Source organism: Bombina bombina, chromosome 8 (assembly GCF_027579735.1).
Source record: "Bombina bombina isolate aBomBom1 chromosome 8, aBomBom1.pri, whole genome shotgun sequence".
Classification (NCBI taxonomy): domain Eukaryota; kingdom Metazoa; phylum Chordata; class Amphibia; order Anura; family Bombinatoridae; genus Bombina; species Bombina bombina.
In genome coordinates, this window is record NC_069506.1 from 24,684,495 (window position 1) to 24,708,121 (window position 23,627).

General features: G+C 37.4%; 1 protein-coding gene across 1 annotated transcript in view; it reads right to left on the minus strand.

The window, feature by feature from the left end:
* SLC2A1 (solute carrier family 2 member 1) overlaps positions 1-23,627 on the minus strand; it is a 34,271-nt gene that overhangs the window by 5,907 nt on the left and 4,737 nt on the right. Inside the window, exons 2-9 of the mRNA XM_053690192.1 lie at positions 8,499-8,591; positions 2,045-2,205; positions 1,670-1,910; positions 1,398-1,560; positions 992-1,179; positions 697-801; positions 267-368; positions 1-5 (exon numbers count right to left, since the gene is read on the minus strand). The exon at positions 1-5 is cut by the window's left edge and continues 199 nt beyond it. Coding sequence (XP_053546167.1) covers positions 1-5; positions 267-368; positions 697-801; positions 992-1,179; positions 1,398-1,560; positions 1,670-1,910; positions 2,045-2,205; positions 8,499-8,591 — 1,058 coding nt within the window. The remainder of the gene's footprint in view (positions 6-266; positions 369-696; positions 802-991; positions 1,180-1,397; positions 1,561-1,669; positions 1,911-2,044; positions 2,206-8,498; positions 8,592-23,627) is intronic.

Genomic DNA, 23,627 nt, shown 5'->3' on the forward strand with positions numbered 1-23,627 from the left:
TTGTCCTGTGTGGAGACAAATCATGGTATGAGAGTGATCCTGAAATGTACCTGAGATTCTGAGCTTCCTGAAAACTAACACTATACAATATATTCAACCCTGGTTTAGTTGACTATTGTATTGTGCCCAAACAGAAAGCTGGTTTCAGGAAAATATAACACAATCCTCAAAACTTTTCGATCTACAAAGAGTATGAGACTAAATAAATAAAAGATGATGATAGAGCATAAATAAAGTATCTGTAGGTCATGGTATTCAGAACTTACCAGTAATGCCAGAGCAATGGTCATCAGAACACAACAAACTGCCATGCCCCCCAATCCAATGAGATGTAGGGTTCGTCGACCAGCACGTTCAACCACAAACAGCTGAAAAACAGGACATTCATAATGTAACCTGCAGAATTGCAAACATAGTCATTCTAACAGGGCCTGCACCCAGGTAATTATAGCCTTGAATACTGAGTGCCCATTGTCTAGGAAGGCCTCAACAATTTTAAGTGCCTATAGCTATGAGTTCTTTAGGATTTACTGAACCATACAGATGCCTTGTTACTAAATATATGGCAATTTCCTATAAATAAGGGTTTTAAGAAAATTATGAGGATAGATATTGGAATGTATCCAATGCACGGATGCTATCTGTGTATTTCTGATTGTGTTAATGTGGATGAGACTGAAATGAATGGCTACTTACCGATACTACAGTAAAAGCGGTGTTCACAATGCCAGCTCCAATGGTTGCATAGACCGGCTGTTCAACGTTTGCTTTTTTAAAGATCATAGTGGAGTAGTAGAAAACCTGAGGACAGAGGAAGGTGTCAGTAACAGAGACAAATATATATGAAAAGCCCTCTGGTTACTGTAGTCCACCAATACCCATGCCTGCATACCTCTAATTCCCTACCCGTTAATGCCAACCAAATAAAAAACATTAAGAGAATGTATCAAAATAAAACACTATGTGCAAAATATAACTACACTCTGCTTACCGCATTAATACCAGAAAGCTGCTGGGAAAGCTGCAGTACGATGGCAATGAAGATGGGCTGTCTGTATAATGGGGAACGGAAAAGCTCTAATATGGTCACTTTCTTCTCCCGCATCATCTGCCGACTTTCCTCCTTCATCTCCTGCATGTCTGCACTAACATCTGTAGTACCGCGCAGCTTCTTCAGAACTGATATAAGTGGAAGGAACAGTGTGTCAGGCAAGACAGGAAGTAAAAGCATGTCAGGCAGGAAGGGATAGTGTGAAAAGAAAAAGTACATCAGGCGAGATTGGACAGCAAGTCAGGTAGGGATAATGGTGCTTCTAAACTTAGAACTTCAGATGTGGAACTATAATAGTAATGAGGGAAATTTATAAAAGTTATAAGGAACCGAGGTGGAGACTCACCAGCCTTGGCCTTGTCTTCCTCATTGCGGTTGATGAGCAGGAAGCGAGGACTTTCAGGACAGAAGGGCAGTGTGATGCATTGTACAAGAGCAGGTACAAAAATACACCCAAGCAGCAGAGGCCACAGTGTATCGTTACCCATAATTGGTTCCAGTCCAAAGATCTGTGGAAAAAATAAACAAACAATTATAAGAAACTCCTAACTGTAGCCGGTACAAAAATACAAAACAAAACAAAACAAAAATTTCACACATACACAAATTTTTCCTTACCTGAGCTATAAGGATTCCAATGACCACACCCAGCTGGTGTAAAGTGCCCAAAGCGCCTCTCAGTGCAGTAGGTGCCACCTCTCCAACATACATAGGTACAAAACCGGTTGTAAGACCACAGTAAAGACCAATAACAAACCGGCCAATAATCAGCATCTCAAATGAGTAGGCCAGCTTTGAAAACCCCATCAAAATTGCACCAAGAAATGCTAAGAGGTTCACCATCAACATGGAGTTCCGTCTAGAAGCAGGAGAGAAGACATGACATTAGTTTTATCACAAATAGTGTGCTAAAATGTATTACAGATTCAGTGTATCATTTATTTGTATCATTTTGCTAAAGACAAGGTTGAAAGTCACAGACGTGCTGCTCACCTGCCGAAGCGGTTTACAAACAGCCCAACAGAGAATGATCCAATCATGCCACCCACAGAGAAGATAGCCACAGATATTGACCACAGGGAAGTGAGTGTGGCTTTGGAGATGGGTTCATTGTATCGGTTTATCCAGGTCTCATTGTAAAAATTTTCTATTACCTATATGGGTGATCAAAATAAACACTGTCAGATATATTGATGACAAACGAAGAGTTAAAGCCAATACAAAAGTATCAATGAGAACATCTATATAAACATCTATATAAACCAAACTGAGAATTACATTTTTGCCAATGCCAAAAAGAATTATTCACTCTAATATAATACGGATGTACCATCATGCTAGCCAAAATTAAAAGCACATGAATAAGGACAACGGACATGGTGTAAACATGGCAATGACTTTAAACAGTGATGAGATGTGATCTGCTTTTATAAAGGAATATTCAAGTGTAAAAGTGAAAATACTCTACTTCATTAAAGCAATTTATCTTTAAACACATTTTCTTTTAACGTCTGCTTAAGTACTACAGAGTGACATCAGTATAGATTCACTAAGGATTAAAGAAATGTTCTAGTGTAAAAACCATTCCATTTTTTGTTATCCTCTCAAACCAAACCAAAGTTAAACAGTAGCGTAGAGTACCAGGGAATGGAGAGAAATTTTCTTACTAGAATCATTTGAATTTTTAGTAAAACCAGGGAAGTAAATATTCTTTATTTGATCTGAAGGAGACCAGAGAGGAACATATCAGAGGTCACTCTGTGCACTGCACAAGGACAACCACAAGATGTCGCTGCGTGAAGCTGTGAAATGTTACAGCATATGGGCATGCGGCATATGAATTGTCATTTTATCCTTCCTAAATGGTGGGGTGAACGAGTGCATGCAGCCAGGTGGAAACTCCAGAGAGCAGCCAGCTACTCAGCTAAGAGGGTGTGTGAAAATACACGTATCTTATTGGCTGAGCAAGGCAACGACCACAAAGCTTGTGCTATGTATGACACCATCGCACATGGCAGTGATTCATTGGCTGCATCAATACGTATATAGGAAAAATAGGGCTGAGAAAATCAATTCTGGATATACCTTGGCCCAGACGTCCTATTTGACCTTTATTCATGAAATACAGCTGTGTGTATATATATATAAATGCATTAACAGAATTGCATGCAGAGAAGCCAAAAATACAGATAGGCCGTTCTGTGCCAATGAAAAATGTCTAGTCATACAGAATAAAAAAAAAAAAAAAATTTGGTGTCCACATGGATGTATTTCGGTTTTGAATAGAAACATTGTTGTAATATAAATGTATTAGCAAAAATGCTACTAATAAAAGCTATAGTTGTTTCAAATGTGTATTTAAGTATGCACCGTGCACCAGCATTTTAAACACAACACTTGTTCAGAGAGCCTAAATTGCTTGTACCATCTGGTAATGACTCGATTTGTTAATTGCTGACATGATACAAGCCCCACTGGTGCTGTGAGCAGCTGCAGCATTTAAAATGCTTGTGCCCTGAGAATATCTAGCTATGCTTCACATGCACATACCAGTGTTACCCTCTTAAGCAGCACAGGCTGTGACGTCACTTATTAAAAAGCAAAGTCATTATGAAGGGAGGAAATTATTTCTATAAGGCAAGTGTGCCACAGAGATAAAGGGAAAGTGATGTAATTATTAAACAAGTTAGTATCTAGAGCGAAAAAAATATACAACAGTTGCATTTTGTGCCAGTCTAACATCGTAAACCCAGACCACGGCCTGTTTAGCATCCCCCTAATCGCAGATACATAGTTATCATTTAGTCTGTTATATATTAGAAGCTTTTTGGCTTGAACCTCTGGTTTAGTAAAATATATCATGTTACCTATAGCCCTGTGACAGTAGCCATAACTGTAGCTATAGGAATAAGGGAGGTGCTGGTTTTTCTAGTTACAACAAAATAATAAAATGTAGAAATATAAAGCACTCAGCACTCTCAGGAAGTGGGGGGTATATCTCATGTCATAGTGAGTCTGCAGGCCGGGTAAGGGGAATATGACATTGGCCAAAGAATCCAGGTAAGGAGACACCACTCGGAACAGAAATGTACAGTGAACCGAGGGAAAATGTGAAAGAGTTAAACCACCAGCTGTCCGTTGTGACTCAGCACCCACACCTCAGCCTGGCATGCTCATTGCAAACACAGGATAACAGCGGATCATAGGACTAGCGGGCTGCTAGTTTAGTTATTTAATTAGCAGGTAAATTGTGCTTTTTAATGACAAAAAAGATCTAACATGTAAATTAATAACTATTGCTGGGCACCTGAAGTTCCATCAGAGTATAGACACGTATAGAAAACGATAAGATATATTTAAAGGGATATAATAATGCAATTGTAACATGATTTATGTATATATTGGGGGATTATTATTTTGCACATGTTCTTGTGTATAACTATGGATCGTTAAAAAAACTTAAAGGGATATGAAACCCAATTTTTTTTATCACCCCATTACTTGTATGACCAGGATTTAAGCTTAGGAGCCGGCCCATTTTTGGTTCAGCACCTGGGTAGCGTTTGCTGATTGGTGGCTAAATGTAGCCACCAATCAGCAAGCCCTACCCAGGGTGCTGAACCAAAAATGGGCCAGCTCCTAAGCTTAAATCCTGGTCATACAAGTAATGGGTGACAATGGATTTGTCAGCTTTATTTGCCTTGTCTTCCATAGATAGCTGCAACATATGAGTTACACAAAGCTGCACTCTGGCAACCAAAGAAAAACACAGGGAAACTGAGCAGTGAAAGTGTTAACAGTAGCTGCGCAGAGCATGCTAGGATTGTGGCGTGTACAGACAGGGTTACCCAACACACCCTCAGGGCCCAAGCTTGTGTTGAAGAGCGTACACGCTGTACCAGTGAGTGTTTCACCATATATCCATGGCCCTGGCAAGCTTCTGATTTTATACATAGAGAAGCTTTGGGTGCAGGCACAAGACAGTTTAACGACACCCAGACAGACAAATCTACAATTGTCACAGCTGTTGGGGACATCAGTGTCTGAAATATTAAACACCTTAGCTCACACATAGACAAAGAACAATTATAAGGTGTGTCTGGGTTTGACAGCCTGTCATACATTGGCTTATGATGACATCATGTGACAGGCAAGAGCTCCTGGGAGCAGTCTAGACTTCTGCGCTCTGCCCTATGCTGAACACTGTGGATGGGCATACTGACAGGACAGCACTGGTCTTTACAAGCAGGTACTGTTACAGTGTACGTGGGCAATTAGTACATCAGGTCAGTGTCACAATTGTCACATCAATATAAAACAAGTCTGCCCCTGTCAGAGCTGGCTTGTACTAATAGGACCCAGTGACACAATGTCAGTACTGTGCATTTGGTGTGAATCATGATGGCACTCTCCGCAGGGCTCTCTAAAGAAACTTTCCAAAAAAAATGTAAAGTGCTCAGCTCTTCTTTCATTTACTTGTAGCAAGAAAATAATTTTAAAGAAACAACTAAAATGATTTAGCTAGAGCTTCACTCTTCAGGACCTACACTGCAATCTATTTATTTGTACTATATCTGTCACACAGTGGCCTGGATTCACTGATCATTTAAATATCTCTCCAATTATTACATTATCTTATTATTCACTAAGCTGTGAGTGAGCTCTCTAAAATTTCAATACATGAGCTCAGGTGAGATTTGTCTCACTGAAGAATTGTTTTACTCTTAATCAACCTGGCCTAGTGATGTCAGCAAAATTATTGCTTAAAGGGATACTGAATCCAAATGTTTTATTTCAGAATTCAGATAGAGCAGCAATTTTAAACTACTCTCTAATTTACTCTAATTTTCTTCGGTCTCTTGGTATCTTTATTTGAAAAAGCAGGAATGTAAGCTTACAAGCCTGCCCATTTTTGGTTTAGCACCCTGGGTAGCGCTTTCTGATTGGTGGCTACATTTAGACACCATTCAACAAGCGCTACCTGGGTGCTGAACCAAAGATAGGCCGGCTCGTAAGTTTACATTCCTATTTTTTCAAATTGCAGCTAAGGATTTTTTTTTGTTTGTTTTATTGGATTTTTCTTAACAAAATGCATGTTCCTCTCCTGAATAAATGAATATTGTTTTGTCAGGTAGAGGGTTGTCCCTCTCGACCAACAGAACTATGGGAATTGTAGTTGTCAGCTAATAAGCATTAATATAAAGAGCTCAACTGACACTGCTTTATTAGTTTCAAACTTTGCGCCTTTAATATCTCAGAGAAATGTAATTAGAATTGAATGTGGTGATCCTGCAGATTGTTTTTTGTGTGGGATGATAATGTTGTTCTGCAAGTGCTATTTAAAATCTCAGAAACAAAGCCAGAGTCACGCCTATCTGGGCGCTACCTGCGCACCCCGCGAGTGCTTGACATGAACACACAACTGAAATATTATAACACAATATTACTAATTCCTGTTTCACAGAGCAGGCAAAGGCTTCTGCACAAACTTCTTCTAATATTCGTTAAAATTCTCTAGAATGTAAGACAAATTTAAAGGGACAGTCAACCTTGTGAAAAAATGTAACAAACATTCTCTAGAGTTTTTTGATTACCCCTGAACATCACTTTATTATGCTATGCCTATATTTTTAAACCCCATTATCTCACTTATGCCATTTTTTTCTTTCAATTATTCACAAAGCATTACGACCAATCAGGTGCTCTATTGACCGTACATCAATAAATTACTGTGCATGATTTATATATATATATATATATATATATATATATATATATATATATATATATATATATACACACACATACACACATACGACGTGTGTATATATATATATATATATATATATATACACACACGACGAGAAAGAATTAAATCCAAAAACAGAAGTAAATTGGTATATTATATTCTCTATCTTTTACTTTAATTTTGACTCCCAGGTCCCGTTAAAGAATTTAAAGCAGCAGTGAAGGGGTTACAAGAATCCTAATTCCTCACAGAATTCAAATGCTTGATGAGATCTTACAGGCCAAGTTAATCCCTCTAACAAGATGTGCTATTTTAAACTGGGCTTTGCTGCAGGTCTGGGGGGGGGGTTGTGTTTATGTTTCAGGCCCAACATAAAAGACCAGTGACACAAATATGCAATAAAATGATTGGCTACTGGGCTTGCGTCGCCTTCTCTCACCCCAAACAACCCTGGCAGGCGCCATCCCCCCACCAGCTTCAGAAATAGGAGGCAGCAATAAGCAGACAAACGCTAACCATCAAAATCAGTGTTTAAAACCACTTGCCTATATATATATATTTATATCTCACAGTATATTTACCCTATTAAGTAGTCACACAGTGCTTATGCATTTGTTACATAGTCTCCTATATTATTTATATTGCAAAGTGCTTTTTTTATGTTCGACAGTTTTACAGTCTTGCTTAACAATTATAAAAAAATAAAAATAAATTATATGTCTATGAATTTTTTTGAACACTTACAAATTTCAAATTATACAAAATTAGGGGCTTTAAATATTAAAAATATGTATAAAACAAAAGACACCAAAAGTAAAAAGCCGATTTATTATCTTATCAAAAGCTAACTGTGATGCTGTTAATGCAAACTATAAGAAGTCTCCTTAAAGGGACACTAAACCCATTTATTTTTTTTTCATGATTCAGACAGAGCAGCAATTTTAAGCAACCTTCTAATTTACTCCTATTATCAATTTTTCTTTGTTCACTTGGCATCTTTGTTTGAAAAAGCAAGAATGTAAGCTTAGGAGCCAGCACATTTTTGGTTTAGAACCTGGGTTACGCTTGCTTACTGGTGGCTAAATGTAGCCACCAATAAGCAAGTCCTATCCAGGGTGCTGAACCTAAAATGGTCCGGCTCCTAAGCTTTACATTCCTGCTTTTTAAATAAAGAAAGCAAGAGAATCAAAACAAATTGATAATAGGATTAAATTAGAAATTTGCTTAAAATTGCTGCTCTGTCTGAATCATGAACGAAAAAAATTGAGTTTAGTATCCCTTTAAACTGTTTAATATAAAATGGCTGCTTTCAAATGTAATGTATATTACCAGTGAGACAAGCATTTAAAGCTTATAAAATACAAGATGCTCTACTAAGATTTATTTCTGAGTATCAGTTATGTTTATACTATCACAAGAATGAGAAGCAGTAGCTTATAAAAAAATTAATATAAAAAAGGAAGAAACTCAAGAGTATTTCTGTTACTTTGCATTGTTTATTGAAAAAAAAAAAAGTGTTTTGGGTGCTAACATCATGAATTATTATAATGAGAAATGCATATGATGTCCCCAAAACCAGCAGCCATTTTACTGTCATTTCAGAATATTAGAGGGGGGGGGGAAAAGCTCAACTTCATCTCAGATCATAATCAATCTCTTAATGTAATAACTGCTGAAAAAAATACTGGAAACACTTACCCCCTGAGGTGCATTAATCACTCCAGTGTTGTAGCCAAATTGCAATGAACCAATCACAGCCACACTGACTGACAACATTAGCGGAACCGTCATCTGGAAAAGAAAAAGATGCAGACACGTAAGACGGATGATCAATGTTCATAAATCTGCACTTCTAGACACACTGAAAACAAATAAGAGACAGAGAGGGGGCCTCCCTGCCAAGTGCTGCATTATACAAATCATTATATATTCTATGTCACAGATACCATAGTCTTTACAAATGTGCTTCCCCTGGAAAAACTTTTATATCCATGACAGATACACAAATTCTAGTAACAACTGGTAATTTATTTTTCACTGAGAAGTAAATTATAGTGATATTTTTCCACCCCTGTGAATGATATGTACGGATATATACATGCAATAAAATATATTGGGACCCAACCAAAACCATACCAGATAAATGAGAAAACGTGATTTTCAGAGTCTGGTGAGAAAATCTGGGAGTCTCAAAGAGCGATGCTTAAATCATTAGGAAGTAGTTTATGACGATGACCAATAACTGTGCGAAAATTTGCTTTACATTAAGGTATACAATATCTCTGGCTGGCTGATACAAAGCTACCATCTAGTGCAGGATTTCACCATCTACAGCAGCCACATGGCAAATCATATTTTATTTCTGGAACCTAACTTTTTTTTTATACATGTAAACCATTATCGCCTGGCTTCCTAAATTAATAATGCCTGACTCCTTTCTACTGAGAAAGCTGACTCCTAGGTTCTTGTAGTTTCAAGCATGTAGATACAAGAGTATGCTGGAGACAATCAACAGGTTTGCCCCAAAATAAGACACCCAAATGGTCTGTGAACAGCTTCAGTAAAAATGCTCTTCATCCCAGCATATTTTAAATAGGACATACTAATGCAAAAATTAAATAAATGCTCTAATTTGTTAGAAAATATAATTTTTCTGTTAATGTCCCTTTATAACTATTTGTTTAGCACTCACAAGTAGTGCAATTCATAGTCCCACTAAGGAGAAGGAACATATTGCAGTTCATGACCAGGATATGGTTGGTAAGCCAATAAGGACACATACACATATAGCAGCCAATCACCGGCCATGTCATGCTCAGAAGTTGTAATGTGTTGTGGATCCTGAGCATAACTTAAGCTATGTGTTTTTCCCCTTGGGGGTTAAGCACACAGTTAGGAAGGGACACAAAGTCAAAAACTGCCTGCTCTAATAAATTAAAACTAGTCATTTTTTATTAGATTTTTCCTTTAAGGGTATGTAACACCAAATGAACCTTGGATATACCCATGCTGGCAGCTGGGTACCTGAAGGTGCTACCCATGTGTTTAACAGGCTTAACTAAAACAAATATCTGTCTTTATCCATACTTGGCAAACCTGGCTAATACCCAGAGCTGCATTGCTGTGTACAATTGTACATTTGTTCTGGAGTCTACAGCTCAGAATAGGTGCCATTTGTTCTGAGCTCAGCGGATTCATCAATGGTTTGATTCTATCCACACACAAAAAAAAGAAAACGAAATAACAAGCCGCGCTGAGCTGCGAAACATTCTGATCCCAGTTTACCTTAAGCAGATTTAAATGGCTCCCCACGGTGAGATACCAAGTTAAGTCATTTAGAAATGCAGGTCTAATTTGCCTATATTATAGGTGGAAGAACGGAAAAGCAAGAAAAATCTAATACTTAGTTTTACAAATATTGGAGTAGATTAATGCCAAATAAATGTTTTTTTTGTTTTTTTCCAGTACCACAAAGGGGTAAGGACAGTCAACACCAAAATTGTTACTGTTTAAAAGATAGATAACGCCTTTATTACCGTTACCTCTTAATGTCTGCCTGTTTCTAAGCCACTACAGACAGCCTCTTATCTCATGCTTTTTATTTGCACTTCACAACAGGAGACTGCTAGTTCATGTGGGCCATATAAATAACATTGTGCTCACTTATTTATTATCCATTGCAAGTCAATAGATAATAAATAAATAGCCATGTGATCAGGGGGCTGTCAAAAGAGGCTTAGATACAAGGTAATCATAGAGGTAAAAATTATATTAATATAACAGTGTTGGCTATGCAAAACTAGGGAATAGGTAATAAAGGGATTATGTATCTTTTTGAACAAAAAACATTTTGGAGTTGACTGTCCCTTTAAATGTCCCTTAAACCTCTCACAAGCTGTGTATAGAGGCTCCCAGCCATGGGATCTAATTGCAGGGATATGCCAGAGTAAATTACTGTATAACCCAGAGTAGGATACTTAATAATTATCAAGATATTGTTATGCATATACAGGCAGTCCCCAGGTTACGAACAAGATAGGTTCTGTAGATTTGTTCTTAAAGGGACAGTTTACTCAAAAAATGTCTCCCCTTTAATTTGTTCCCAATGATCCACTTTACCTGCTGGAGAGTATTAAATTGTTTACAAGTAGCTCCTTTACCCTTATATTGGCATTTGAAATTGTTAATTTAGCATGTGGTATCCCCACCTATTCTGAAAGTTTGTGGCCGCAGGTCCCAGCTACAGATAAGCTTTGTAAACACAGCCAGCAGAAGAAATTACACTCCCAGTGTGATAAAGCAGAGATAAGGTAATAAAATGTTGATTTTCCATTGTTCTCTCAAAGTATTAGTGATTATTTTAAGGACAGATATACGATAAAGAAGCAGGTATATGTGCACAATGTGATACAGTAATGAGATCTGATTATACCTACAAGCTCAACCTATTTTATTAGGCTGTGGCTTCAAAACACAAAATCAGAGCTTTAATATACAGAAATAAACCTTAAAAAGCTAATTTTCATACATTTTTTACTCTGCAGTTGGTAAAAAAAGCAATTGTAAACACATTAAGGGAAAAACTATTTTACAGTATACTGTCCCTTTAAGTTGAATTTGTATGTAAGTTGGAACAGGCACTTTTTTTAGGTGAAACTCTAGCCAAACATTTTTTTTTTTGTTTTGGATAGCATAGGATAAAGTTTGTTCTGCTATCTGTGCCCCTGTTCAGAAAATTTCACATCACTTTCTGTCCTTGTGACAATTGGATTTTCAGTATTTTGGATTATCCTGGAAAGAAGGATTGTCGATAAAGCTCTATTTTCTCTGTATGTAAGTACGAGTTGTACTTAAGTCGGATGTCTGTAACCCGGGGACTGCCTGTAGTTTAGGGATGTCTAAATCCATTTGTAATAATCATCTGAGGGTCCTGGATTTAGGTGTATCTCTTACAGAAACAAAATGCAGCACAATTAAAACCATTGGTGGATCCAGATGATTTGGTCTGTGTGCCCCTGATACCAGCCACTACCTCCTGGTTTACCTTGCAAAAATGTACCTGCCCAGTGTCTACTTGTGCTTAAAAATGCTGTGACACAAAACGCCTGCTTGTTTTATATTCTCGTTTTATTTTCTAAAGGATAGAGGATTATGTGTAGATTAAGGCATCTCAGCAAGTTGATCCTATGGTTTAACAATAGTTTAGTAAGAGATATTATTGTAGGCAGCCAGGTGAGGACTGCCTAACTGTGAAAAACTGTAAAATTCACTGCGATAAGAGGCGGCCTTCAAAGGCTTAGAAATTAGCATATGAGCCTACCTAGGTTTAGATTCAACAAAGAATACCAACAAACAAAAAAAATTGATAAAACAAGTAAACTGGAAAGTTGTTTAAAATTACATGCCCTATCTGAATCATGAAAGTTTAAAGGGACATGAAACCCAAAGTTTTTCTTTCATGATTTAGGTAGAACATACAATTTTAAACAACTTTCAAGTTTACTTCTATTTTCAAATTAATTTAATTGTCTTGGTATCATTTGTTGAAGAAGCAGCAATGCACTACTGGTTTCTAATGGAACACATGGGTGAGCCAATGACAATCGGTGTATATATATATGCAGCCACCAATCAGAAGTTAGAACCTAGGTTGCTTGCTGCTCTTCAGCTTTCCTAGATAAACCTTTCAGCAAAAGATAACAATAGAAGGAAGCAAATTAAATAATAGAAAGTTGTTTAAAACTGTATGTTCTGTCTAAATCATGAATGTCTAATTATGACTTTACTGTCCCTTTAAGGATAAGCTGTTTAAATTTAAAGGGAAAATAACAGGTAGTGACTATGTATATCTGATATCCAGGTATCACATTTCATTGTCTTCTAGGAACAATTCCCGAAGAAAACATTTTGGAATACTCTGTTAGCTGGAACACATAGATAGAAAATTTGAGTATAAATTATCTTAAAGTATTTTAGTAGAAAGTAATAAGAGAAGAAATCCTAGTTCTTGTCAGGCTGCTAATCATCTGCATTCTACAATTGTTTTTATTAAACAGGCCTAGAAGTGATTTGATGTAGTTACTGTTGTCAAATCAATCCTTGGTAATCTGTTATTCCCGTGTTTTATCCCAGACATATTACGTGGGAGTGTACTCTACGGATTTAGGTTTCTGACAATATATCAAAGAATTAAAGATTGTTTTCAACAATAGCAGATCATCCCATATTTATCATTAATGTTTATCCGTCCTGTACTTGAACTCATCATTTTTTTGTGCTTACTGTTTAAAATTTTATTTTAATTGTATCTAGATTTCTTTTTGCTAATTTAATCAAAAGCATTTCCTGGATTCTGGTCCTTACCACCCCTAATTTTTTGTTATTAAAATATTTTAGGTAATTTGTGTTTTCTGTACTAATTGCTCCAGGAAGGGTGATGATTTAATGTGTAGATATCCTTAAAGGGACATTATACACTCATTTTTTCTTTGCATAAATGTTTTGTAGATGATCTATTTATAAAGCCCATAAAGTTTGGTTTTTTTAAAATGTATAATTTTGCTTATTTTTAAATAACATTGCTCTGATTTTCAGACTCCTAACCAAGCCCCAAAGTTTTATTTGAATACCGTCAGCTACCTACTCCAGCTTGCTCCTGTTTGTGTAAAGGGTCTTTTCATATGCAAAAGAAGGGGGAGGGGGAGTGTCTTATTTGCCACTTGCAGTGGGCTTTCCAGCTGCCTTTTCAACAGAGCTAAACTGAAAGCTTCTAAGTACGTTTTTAAACAGTTTTATACTGGATTTTTATATCAGTATCTGTGCATCTTATTCTTTATAGTAGTGTCTATTACATGCAGTTATATGAAAATGAGTGTATACTGTCCCTTTAATAATGTAATATTTCCTTTGCATCTGTGACAATTTGCTTGAATCACTGTGTAACAATGCAGTCCAACAACTTACAACTATTTCCTTGTCCTAAATTTTGTTTCAAAAGATAGATATTCCCTTTATTACCCATTCCCCAGTTTTGCGTAACCAACACTGTTATATTAATACACTTATTACTAGTTCTACAAAAACAACATAAAGAAACATTATTTAAATAAAAGGTAGAGGAAGAAAACCACACAATATCAATCATTAGTCGCCACTGAGCTTAATGCGCTCAGTATAATTCCACAAACAATTACATAAAGGAAGATAAACTATGTGCTGTCATACTGAACAGTGACAGGAGTGGCTGATCTCAGTTCATTAAAGCAACATGAAACTCAAAATTAAAACGTACACTATTCAGACAGTGCATGAAATAAAAAAAAAAATACTATAGACTTCTGTTATTAAATGTACTTCATTCTCTTTGTCTCCTTTGTTGAAAACGATACCAAGCTGGAGGCTGAGGAGCATTCACGAGTCTGGAGCACTATACGGCAGCAGTTCTGCATCAACCTTTCTTTGCAATGAGTTTACAGTTTCATCACACCTAATATAGAGCTAGATTCCATTGAGGTGGTAAAGTCTGGAAACTGGAGGTAAAAACATTTATCTCCATTAAAGTCTATGGAGACTTTTTATGTTATTATGAGTTTCCAAAGTTTACCATCTCAATGGAAACTAGGCCATAACTGAAAGCTGTTTGTTTCTGAGGCCCCAGCTCTTACTTAGCATATGCAAGAATTCCCAGCATATATAGGTTTTTGAGTCTGTGATTGGCTACTGACTATCACATGATATGGGGACAGGGAACTGCTAATTTGAAATTCAAAGTAAAGTTTATTGCATTGTCTTTTATTATTCATTTTGTTAATTATTATTCTACTGTATGTAATGCTCATTTAAAAGGAAATTAAACTCAAAGTATTTCTATCATGAATATTAAGTGACTATCTTTTTAGATTTATTAAATCCCTTTATATAATTGAAGGTAAGGTACCATATTTCCTTAGCCCTGAAAATGTCCCAGGGTCCAACCAAAGTTTAAATGTATTCAATTTATTGCAAACCAATCATCCCTGATTGTCTAGTGATGGGGGGGGGGGGGCACATGACCCTTCTATGTGTTGCTGGTTTCTGGTTGTGAGGTACATTTGAGGACGAGGGAGCAGCAGATTTCTAAGTGCCTAGAGAAGCACAGAAACTAATTCACACAATTCCTGGGGTGACAATATCCATGAGACAAATACTTCTAAATTCATCACAACACCAGAAGTCTTAAAGGGACAGTATACAACAATTTTCACTTAACTGCATGTAATAGACATTGCTATAAAGAATAATATGCACAGATACTGATATAAAAATCCAGTTTAAAAACTTACTTAGAAGCTCCCAGTTTAGCGCTGTTGAAAAGGTTAACTGGAACACCCACTGCAAGTGGTTCTATAGCAGACACCCCCCTCCCCCTTCCTCTGCATATGAAAAGACTCTTTACACAAACAGGAGCAAGCTGGAGTAGGTATACATCCGTATTCATCTAAAACTTTGGGGCTTGGTTAGGAGTCTGAAAATCAGCGCAATGTTATTTAAAAATAAGCAAAACTATACATTAAAAAAAAAAAAAAAAAAAAAAGCTGTATGGGCTATATAAATGGATCATCTACAAAACATTTATGCAAAGAAAAATCTAATGTATAATGTCCCTTTAAAGGGACACTCAAGTCAAAATTAAACTTTTATGATTCAGATAGAGCAGCAATTTTAAACAACTTTCTAATTCTTTTTAGATTTACACATTTGGAGTCACCAGTTCCTACTGAGCATGTGCAAGAATTCACAGATTATACGTATATGCATTTCTGATTGGCTGATGGCTGTCACATGATACAAGAGGAGTGGACGTAAACATAACTTTGAAATTTGTCAGAAAAAAAATCTACTACTTATTTGAAGTTCAGACTAAGGGACCAATTTAACAAAGTGCGAGCGGAGATCGATAAATGCCGACAGCATACGCTGTCGGCATTTATCATTGCACAAGCAGCTCTGGTGAACTGCTTGTGCAATGCCACCCCCTGCAGATTTGCAGCCAATAGGCCGCTAGCAGGGGGTGTCAATCCACCCGGACGTATGTGATTGGGCGAATTGATGTCTGCCGCCTCAGTGGAGGCGTACGAGTTAAGGAGCAGTGGTCTTAAGATTAGGGTTGCCACCTCAGCCATGTTTTCCTGGACGCTTATGAGTTACACATGCTGCAGGGTGTGCAGAGGGCAACATGTATTACGCCTCGGGACAGCACACAAATAGTGACCCTGGACAGCACCATTCATGTGCCTCCCTGCACACCCTGCAGAATGTGTAACTCATAGCTGACCAGGAAAACATAGCCGAGGTGGCAACCCTACTTAAGACCGCTGCTTCTTAACTCCTGTTTCCGGTTACATTCAGGGCCATTCGACCCTTGTTAAATCGGTCCCTAAGTTCTATTGCATTGTCTTGTTATCATGCATTTGTTGATTATGGGAATCTACAGTATTTACTGGTCCTTTAAAATGTCAGTTGTCACTGAGCTTACTTTACACAAAGCAACTTTTACCTTCTTAGTATCAGTCAATGTTTTTTAAAAAAAAATGTTGTCTGTAAAAATATTTATAAAGATAGATACATTAAAGGCATTATTAATGTATGTGTATTCTGTATAATTGTGCACTGTTAATTATCTGTATACAAAAACAATTTAGCTGGGTTGCTTTTCAGTTAAGGGACCTTAATCAACCAATCAATTTGGAGAATGTTGTAAGGTCAGATTTCTGATTACAGAAAAAGCAGACAAAATGAATCATGAAAGGTACATTTCATTTTTATTTTTTTACTAAACATAAACATTTTTTAGGGAATTAAAATCTGTGTTGAAACTAAGTCATTTATGCAAACTCACTGGGAGGGAGGATGTTAAAAAAAAAAAAACTGCCCCAGTTCCTTCTGCTTATAATGATGATTGTGCTCAGATCCTGGTTAATGTGTCGTACACTCCCACTGTGTTAACAAAGCCAAACGTGCACTAAACTTTACTGCTAATCCTCAATAGGCAATAGCTATAGCATTACACAATAAGACAACTTCTGAGACTCACACAGTAAGTGGTTGTAAAAGGAAATATTTGTCCAGTACAGGGAAATGATAAAATAGTGATGCAAGACAATATTAACCCTTGCTTTCACTGCTTGACTAGAAACACATTGCTTCATAGTACATTTCAGTTTGTACTGGCAGAGAAATAGTTCAATTCTGTGATTTGTCTTTTAGGAAAGAAGTTGCACTGAATCCAAAAGAATCTACTGATAACAAATCCATTTATCTTGTACCTGAAATGTGTTTACTTCACATAAATAGCATCAGTGCAGTTATACAAAATGAAGTAGAGCATACAGTAGGATTTCCAGAGTAGGAGAGCATGTGTGTGACGATGGGTATGCGTCAGCCCCCCATCCCCCAGCGTATTACTGCTTGCGTGTTTTACAATCATTCTGAGATGAGTCATATCTGGAAGGCTCGCCCTCACAGCCAATAGGAAGCCAGAAAAACTGACACACCCACACACCCCTTAACACACACCATTCACCTCTCACCTACATAGTCCTCATGGCCAACACCCCCCCCCCCCCATCCACCCTCACCCCACCTTTCTAAAATAAATTAAATTCACTCTAGAAATTGTCTCAAGTAGATGGGAGGGAAATGTATACAAAGTGTGCACAAGCAAACACACCATCTTATTGCATTCCTCTGTGCACTCTTAAAGCACCACTCACTGACTGGTCACTCACTCTCCCTGTCTAATTACTGACCCTCACAATCACTGCTGACCACTGATCCTCACACTCACTGACTGACCACTAACTCTCCCTCTCACTGTCCGATCACTGACTGACCACTGACCCTCACTGACTGTTCACTCACTCTCATTGTCTAATTATTGACCCTCACACTCACTGACTGGTAACTCACTCTCACTGACTGACCACTGACCCTCACACTCACTGACTGGTCACTCACTCTCACTGTCTAATTATTGACCCTCACACTCACTGACTGACCCTCACACTCACTGACTGACCACTGACCCTCACACTCATTGACTGACCCTCACACTCACTGACTGATCACTAACTCTCCCTCTCACTGTGTGATCACTGACTGACCACTGACCCTCACACTCACAGACTGGTCACTCACTCTCACTGTCTAATTATTGACCCTCACACTCACTGACTGACCACTGACCCTCACACTCATTGACTGATCACTCACTCTCACTGTCTAATTATTGACCCTCACACTCACTGACTGACCCTCACTGACTGACCACTGACCCTCACACTCACTGACTGATCACTAACTCTCCCTCTCACTGTGTGACCACTGACCCTCACACTCACAGACTGGTCACTCACTCTCACTGTCTAATTATTGACCCTCACACTCACTAACTGAACACTGACCCTCACACTCACTGACTGTTCACTGACCCTCACTGACTGGTCACTCACTCTCACTGTCTAATTATTGACCCTCACACTCACTGACTGACCACTGACCTTCACACTCACTGACTGATCACTCACTCTCACTGTCTAATTATTGACCCTCACACTCACTGACTGACCACTGACCCTCACACTCACTGACTGATCACTAACTCAGGGAGAGTTAGTGATCAGTCAGTGAGTGTGAGGGTCAGTGGTCAGTCACTGTGTGACCACTGACCCTCACACTCACAGACTGGTCACTCACTCTCACTGTCTAATTATTGACCCTCACACTCACTAACTGAACACTGACCCTCACACTCACTGACTGTTCACTGACCCTCACTGACTGGTCACTCACTCTCACTGTCTAATTATTGACCCTCACACTCACTGACTGACCACTGACCTTCACACTCACTGACTGATCACTCACTCTCACTGTCTAATTATTGACCCTCACACTCACTGACTGACCACTGACCCTCACACTCACTGACTGATCACTAACTCTCCCTCTAACTGTCCGATCACTGACTGACCACTGACCCTCACAGACTGGTCACTCACTCTCACAGTCTAATTACTGACCCTCACACTCACTGTCAGATCACCATCAGTATTGTCACTCTGTCTCTAACTATTCTTAGTCTGTTACTGCGTGACCTCTCTCAGTGTGTCTCTCAGTGTGTCTCTTACCCTCCCTGCCTGTGCCAATCTCCCCTCTTCGCTTTCATGGTATGTTAGAATTAATTAGCATCACACAAGATAAAAGAAAAAAATGATCAAAGGAGGTGATAAAAGCATATGTTCCCAGCAGGGTAAGCAGGTGTGTGTGCATGTGGGGGATGCAGCCCCCTCAATCTAGCAAAGGGTTAATGTGCTTAGAAGCTGCAGGGAGCCAGGATGTGACCCTGAAATGTACTGTACATATTCAAGGTCTGACACCTCTTCCCCAGTTTCCTTATAATAATACTCAATTTATGGCTCCTGGAATTTCCTACTGTTTCAGAGTTTGAGTACAAATATCAATTAAAGTGACCACAGATTTTCTTTTGTGATTCAGACAGCTTTAAAAAGTTTCCAATTTACTTCTATTATCAAATGTGCTTCATTCCTATTGTATTCTTTGTTGAAGAGATGCCTAGGTAGAGGTCTAAAGCACTACATGGCTATCTAGTGCTCTTGCAAATGGATAACTTTCTTGCAAAACTACTGCCATATAATGCTCCGAACACTTGCACGCTCCTGAGCTTATATCAACAAATGATACCAAGAGGACAAAAATAATTTAATAATATAATTAAAATTATAAATTTGCATGCTCTATCTGAATACTGAAAGGATTTTTTTGGGTTTCATGTAACGAACTATGATACAAATGTCTTGTAATTGTCAATCACATAAATCACTTATTTATAGAAAATGGTAGTTGATTCCTGGAAAACACTTACAGTAGAGGTGGTAAGGACAAAATACTGTACAGTAATTTGTGGTTTATGCACAATGTAATTCTATGCCTAATGCCTTAAAGGGACATGGTAGTGTAACATTTTCTCCCCTTTCATGTGTTCCCAGTGATCTATTTTACAGGCTTGCATGTACTTAATTGTTTACCTGTTATTTTAAGTATCTGATTTTGCCTGTTGAAACCACCATCTATACTGATAATATCAATAATGCAATATTCCCTATACAAGAGTTATGTAAACACGAAACAGCAGCAGAATTCAGTCTCCATGTGAAGGGTGGAAAAGAGAGATCATGTTTTTGGAATAAAATTCCCATTTTCATATCAGATATTAAAATATTATATTCCCCTCACTATACAGTGATCAGTATCACGTTCATGTTGGTACAAATAGTTCTAGTGTCTCTTTAAATCCAAATAATTCAATAGGAAAGCAATGAAGTCTGATGTACTTTTAACAAGAATTTATGAAGGGAAGGTTTTCTCTACTGCACCAATAAGGGGATGCGTCTACAATACTTCTTACATTTGTCTTGTAATCAGAACTGAATTGCAGCCATTAAAGGGATAGTCTAGTCAAAATTAAACTTTCATGATTCAGATAGAGCATGCAATTTTAAGCAAATTTCTAATTTACTCCTATTATCAATTTGTCTTTGTTCTCTTGGTATCTTTATTTGAATAGAAGGTTAGGAGCCGGACCACTTTTGGTTCAGCGCCTGGGTAGCGCTTGCTGATTGGTGGCTACATTTAGACACCAATCAGAAAGTGCTACCCATGTGCTGAACCAAAAATGGGATGGCTCCTAAGCTTACATTCCTGCTTTCAGAAATAAAGATACCAAGAAAACAAAGAACATTTTATAATAGGAGTAAATTAGAAAGTTGCTTAAAATTGCTGCTGTATCCGAATCATGAAAAGTTTAAATTTTAAGTAGACAACATAAAGAGCGGGAGAATCCCCAATTTCAAACTGTTAAGGCACAAAAAGATAAATAACTAACTATCCAGGCATTAACCCTACCCAACCTATTAACATCTCATTTATATTGGAATATTAAAACAATACTATTTACCAAAACTTGTTTTTTGTTTGGTGTTTTTTTTATCTTCTTCTGTTGATTTCCATTCTAGATTTGACGCTGTGGCCAACTTATCATTTATTCACTCATTCAATTTACTCCCCATTTATCCGGGCTTGGGACCGGCGTGTAGCTATTGCCAACTACACAGCTGTGTTAACTCACATATATCTGTCCATAATTACACACAGCAAAGTAAATACCATATATATATATATATATATATACACACACACAAGAGGGTTTTCAATGGGTATATACCTGTACTGCAAAAAAGCAATGCAAATTATAATGACAAAACTACAGCATGAAATGCTTTTAAGACATTTATTTTTACATTGATATGTTTTTAAATACAGTGTTTAACCTGTTGATATATACTGCATGAATAAAACTGTCTACTGGATTAAATAATAACATAATTCATTTAATTACTCAGAATGTTATATTTCATCTAAGAGTTGCTATACATACTGTCTTATTGTTTCTCTCACTTTTCCTCCCAAAAAATTTAGTTTTATCCTTGGGAAAACTGAGCCCTTTAGGACAGAGTCATACATCACAGACTGTCAGTCAGTCCCTAGAGACTTTAACAAAATCATTCTGGTGTCATCTATTGGTCCCTGGGAATAAACATCTTAGTCCAAACTTGAAACAACAGGGAGAGATGATCAGTTTACCAGGAAAAGATGCCTCCGAACTAACATCAGAGAAACTTAAACCCATAGTGAGTGCCACTCACCCATAAACCTTTGTATAGGTACAGCATTGTTTACATTGCACAAAAGCAGAGACTCCATGACAGCTAATAATTCATACATCAGTAACTAACCTTCTGCTAGACTGGACCACACTATACCCCCCAACTAGAGCCACACAACTAAAACAGATGCCATCAAATCCTAAAAAAGGACCACACAACTGAAACAGTGGTTAACAAACACTAAATCAAAGGTCTCCCAATGTCAGCAAATGCCCACATCTTAATCAGGGGCTACTGAATGCCAGCAATTGGCACATAACTGAATCAGAGGTTACTAACTGCCAACAAGTGGCACATAACTGAATCAGGGCTTACTGACTGCCAGCAAGTGGCACATAACTGAATCAGAGGTTACTGACTGACAGTAAATGGCACATAACTGAATCCGAGGTTACTGACTGACAGTAAATGGCACACATCTGAATCAGGGGTTATCCAAAGCTACATTTTGAACACAATTAAAGCAGGGGACAATGAATGCCAGCAAGGAGCATACAACTGAATCAGGGGGCATATAATTGAATCTAGGGATACCAAGTAATTTCACTGTTGACTGACAGATGACCTTAGCTTGCACATTTTACATCCGGCCATCTGTGTCCCAGCATGCAATAAAATGTGTCACAAAGCCCTCTGGGATGGGGTGATGGGAGCAGGCAATAAGAGAAACTCCCAGGACCAATGTGTTCTCGCCATATCCTGTTTGAAGATTTCAGGAGAGTCTCCAACCTAGGAAATCCAGTGTTATGACTCCCTCCCCCTACACAAACACACACACACACACAGACATAAATACATACACACACAGATATAAATACACACATAGACATAAATACACACACACAAATACATACATACACAGACATAAATACATACACACACATATATATAAAAATACACACACATATATATATATATATATATATATATATATATATATATATATATATATATATATATATATATATAAATATAAATACACACACAGACATAAATACACACACAGACATAAATACATACACACACAGATATAAATACACACATAGTGATGTACACACACACACAGACATAAATACATACACACACAGATATAAATACACACATAGACATAAATACACACACACAAATACATACATACACAGACATAAATACATACACACACATATATATAAAAATACACACATATATATATATATATATATATATATATATATATATATATATATATATATATATATATATATATATATATATATATATACACACACAGACATAAATACACACACAGACATAAATACATACACACACAGATATAAATACACACATAGTGATGTACACACACACACAGACATAAATACATACACACACAGATATAAATACATAAATAGTCATGTACACACACACACACAAATACATACATACACACAAACACACAGACAAATACACACACAGACATGTACACACACAAACACACAGACAAATACAGGCACATACACACAGACATAAATACATACACACACAGATATAAATACACACACAGACATGTACACACACACACAAATACATACATACACACAAACACACAGACAAATACATGCATATACACACAGACATAAATACATACACAGACATACATGTGCACACAGACCGGCTCAACGCAAGCAGCACTTTTACCTGAGTAATAGTAATGTGCAATTCTGTAGGTCCTTGTAACCCAGCACTATATTGCTCACATGAATGACCCAGTAACAGCATCTTGGTCACACACTGTACAAGACATTATTATCTCTGTAAATTGGGTAAATAAGGCCGTTTAGTCTTTATAAAACATGTCTGTTTCATCTTCCTAAACTGACTCTGGGACCACAATTCACTACACTTTATCTTGCACCAATACAATGATTAGAACTACCAGATTTACTAGCACCAAACTACACTGAACCCCAACACCCCAAAACTGTGCCCTATTTAGTGACATCCCAAAATTACCCCAAAATAAAAAACGTGTATTTCTTCACATTAAAAGGAAAGTATAACCACAACA